Source organism: Hakea prostrata, chromosome 5 (assembly GCF_041222555.1).
Source record: "Hakea prostrata isolate BN-2017 chromosome 5, UWA_Hpros_2, whole genome shotgun sequence".
Lineage (NCBI taxonomy): Eukaryota > Viridiplantae > Streptophyta > Magnoliopsida > Proteales > Proteaceae > Hakea > Hakea prostrata.
The window spans coordinates 56,794,623-56,798,690 of NC_142604.1; the positions used below are offsets into that span (position 1 = coordinate 56,794,623).

A 4,068-nucleotide genomic window follows, 5' to 3' on the forward strand; every position below is an offset into this window, starting at 1 on the left:
TGTCTATATGTAATTTATAGAGAAACATAAATCATATAGAGACACTTCTTCCCATACGACATCCCTACATACACGGTTAAGATGGTAAATTGCTAAACCATTGTTGCAAAACAACAGCCTTGAATTGTCAATGTAAGGTTGGTTGAGTAGTAAAGATCCATACTTATCCGTAGAAAAGTTGTAGGTTTGACCCTTGCAGACGGCATTTCATTTTCAGTATTAAAAAATCACTAATATCAAAAAAAAATCATTGAGTGACAAAATCTTGGTATCCCAAGTGTGTCACCCATTTAGATACATATATATCCAGAACCCTCAAGGGGTCAAGGGTTTGTTATTAAAAAGAACATCATTATGCAATTGCCGTAAGAAATAACAAGTAATAAAAAGGGTAAGAATATCCAATGGAGAGAGGGTTTGTCAAAGGAGGAACTTTTGAGAAGAGATATGCAAGATGGATCAGAGAGAAAAATTATATTCTTAATCCCAAAACTCCTACCACCCAAATTTGCCCAAATTTTCCTTCTAAATTAATATTAATAGCTAGTTTCTAGTTATATTTTTATATAGTAAATCTCTTAATTTGGATTTACTTTCACCTGGCATGATTTACAAATGAAACTAAGCCGTCGTACGTACGTTTTTGCATGTGTAGTATAAGTTGTATATTAATAAGAAAAGTAAATAAATTGATTACGCTTCGTTGTTAATTAATCTTTTTTTATTTATTTAATTATTTCTTTTGAATTACGTCCTTATTGCAGTAGCTTTCTGTATAGTTGAGGCTTCGCGGTTGACCCAAGGAAATTTAAACTCAATGCACTTAAATCTTAAATCCATGTAAACATGTAATATATATAGATATATATACTACTAAGTAGGCAGATCGCAGATGAGTATTACAGGAACACCGATTAAACAACATACATAGCAGAAGTGCAGAAGGCGTGGATACGACATACAGTGCGTACGTAGCTAGGTTTAGGTTTGGGTCGGTCCGGCCGGGTGATCGAGTCAGAGTGAAAGTCAAAGTCAAAGAAGAAGATAATCAGAGGTGATTGGCCTAAATATGGAGGCACCCAGAGCATCCGCCTCAAGCAAGTCCAGGTGGGCTCTGAAGAGGTGCATGTAAACCAACCAGTCTCCATTCCCATTGGCGGTCGGCATGGGCATCACGTAACCGGCATCCCCTCCCCATGGGAAATGGTAGGATCCGAACACCGCTTTACCCCAACCGAAGTCCACCTTTGATACTGGGAAGCGTTGCCCCGACGACACCACAAACGCCGGATTCGGATCCGCATGGACCCCTCCATGCCCATGCCCATGGCCATCATCATCATCATCATCATCGTCTTCATCTTTGTCGAAGTTGCAGTAGATCTTGGCCACCGCTGGCTCGGGTCGATGCGCTTCTACCCAGTCGATCAATCCAAGGAAGTGTTCCTTGGTAATTGCACTCTCCAGGAATCGGTGTACAGCTTTTGCTGCCCAACTCAGTGGTCTTCTCTTTAGATCTTCGGCTCGAGCCTCCCCAAATGGTATTGAAAGAACATTCCCGAAATAGGATGCCATGGGGTTGGGGTCATCATCCTGCCGCTGCTGCTGCTGCTGCTGCTGCTGCTGCTCATCGTCAGCATTAGTGCTTGCAGCTTTGCAGCAGCTGCCTAGTCTCTTTCTTCCATCAACCACGACTCCGATCTTGCATCTCTTTTTGCTCGTACCTGCATCATCACAAACGCTTTTAGCTATGATTTGCCATAAAAGTGCACTCAAGGACTCAAGCTTGCTTATTCTTCTTCTTCTTCGCTGCTGTTGCTTGTATCCGCCGCAGCCACCATTCGATGAATACTCTTCATTATCATTACCGTCACCATCAACATCATCATCATCATCATCATCATCATCATCAGAGCTGCAGGCCTGCGACTGTAGCCATTCGAGATCCTTGGCCGTGACATAATAGATGCGGCTAATCATAAGGTGATCATCATCATCGCGTGCGGGTGGAGGGGGTGGCAGCTTGGACAGAGGGACGTACATGTCATCAAGGGATGGGTCATAGCGCAGTGGGCGTGTTGGATTAAGGAGTGAACGACGGAGACATGGGATGAGAGATGTAGATTTCAGCCGAGCAATTTCGGACCATGCAACCAAAAACATGTTGGTTGAATAGGCATCTGCTACCCGGTGATCGAACTTGCAACCGACAACAATCCCTCCGCATCTCAGCTCTGTTGCCTGCGGATGGATGCAGTCAGTTATATAACCAAACATATGAGATGATCCATGTTAATTAATTAATACATACAACTAACTACTCATCAAGCCTTCTAGTCTTTGCTATCGGATATTTGCTAGCTAGCTTATTTTCACGTACGTACATACGATACGTTACCTGAACCGAAAACACGCCGTCCTGCTTCTTGGGCACGAGCTTTCCTTCAACTGTGGCATCTGGATTGTGGAGGTCAATGCAGCAGAGATCCACATCCGCATAAGCTTCGATGAAATCGACTCCGTGGTTGTTGCAGAGCAGCTCTGGCTCCCCTGCAGGGTTAAGAACCAATTCCCCGGCGAATAAGTAGTAGGACACGAGGACCTGAGCAAGTGATTTCTTCAGAACGTTGACCATGGAAGCGAAGTCATGATGATGCTGATAATGACTACCACTACCAGCTGCTGCTGCAGTGGGATTTTTGTAACAGAAGAAAACCCCGACGTCCAAAGCGGGGAGGAGCAAGTCCAGGTTTGAGAGGGTCAGCCAATGCTCCTGCAATGGTAACAGCGCTGCTATCACTTCCTTCCTCTTAACTTCTACCTTGAACTCACTCTTCATCACCCCACACATTCCACTGCTCATCAAACACATAATTAGCACCACTTAATTACAATTCAGAGAGCAGCAACAGCGTCGTTTATCCTGGAAGGAGGGAGGGAGGGTTGATCACATATTTATACATCTTTTGGAGATAAGAGACGAGAGAGAGGGGATATTAAGAAGATTCCCAATTCGTCCCCAGCTCCAACTTGTTTGTTTGTCGTATAAATCCCAAAACTTAAAAGAGCAGGTAAGGGAGGGATGGGCGTGAAGTGTATAAATTTTATTTTTTATTTTTTTTTTTCTGGATATATCACGATTAGGTAGTTAAGAGGTGCTCATCAATAGCGACTGAGCAACCTTCAATGGTAAATATATACAAAAACTGTTCAACAGGTTTGAAATCTAATGGGGAGAATTTCTCCAATGTTGTCTGTCACTAATCAAAACGAGAGTATGTACAACCAATATATGGCATCTCAATACAAAAATTGAGAGTTAAATTGGCATTCTACGCACCACCTACGTACCTGCTGCTAGATTAATAGATGATGAGCTACGTACCTAGCCGCGTTGCAGTTTATGATTGAATCGTCCTCACCTTGTGCCCCTGGCCCATACATGAGCACATTAAGGATTATTAATTTATTTTGTTCCCTATCTATTCCATTCCCGGCCATATCGATCCATTGTTAAATTATGTACTAAATAAACTGTCGTTCCTGAAAACGAAATAAACGAACAAGACAAACGGGGAGATTAGAAAATATAATCACAAGACCTTACCCACCCCAAACTTAATCTGGTGACTTTAGCCTTTAGGTATGACATTTGACCTACCTCTGGCTAACAATAACATTGGCTGCAGGGTACGTCGACGATCGTTAATCTAATATATTGAAATTCTAGAGGTCGATCCAATGATTACAAGACAAATAAGCAGGAGACTTTTAGTCAACAAATTAGGACCATCGTCTCGTCTCATCTCATCTCATCCCCAACTTTCTTTCTGGAGGTTGAATGAAGTTAAATTGGTTGCACTAAAGCAGGGAATGCGGTGTTCATATTCTGTGCTTTCTGATGGAGCTAGCCCTACTCTTTGGTTGCACTAAAGCAGCAGGTTTTTAATTATATATCCCAGAAGATCGAAGAGGGTACGTTCTACTGGATCGATCTCTAGCTTCTCGCCGCATAGGTCCTGGAAGAAAGAACAGGCCGCGGGTTTCTTTATTAAAATATATACCAGT

The 4,068-nt window shown here is 42.6% G+C and overlaps 1 protein-coding gene across 1 annotated transcript; it reads right to left on the reverse strand.

Annotated features, from left to right (window-relative positions):
• Positions 1 to 894: 894 nt before the first annotated feature.
• LOC149016705 (coniferyl alcohol acyltransferase-like) lies at positions 895 to 3,006 on the reverse strand. The gene is made up of 2 exons (XM_089156148.1): positions 2,399 to 3,006; positions 895 to 2,241 (listed from the first exon to the last, which is right to left on the reverse strand). The coding sequence occupies exons 1-2, from the start codon at positions 2,870 to 2,872 to the stop codon at positions 1,033 to 1,035; spliced, it is 1,683 nt and encodes a 560-aa protein (XP_089012274.1). The 5' UTR covers positions 2,873 to 3,006; the 3' UTR covers positions 895 to 1,032.
• Between the last annotated feature and the right edge of the window lie 1,062 nt (positions 3,007 to 4,068).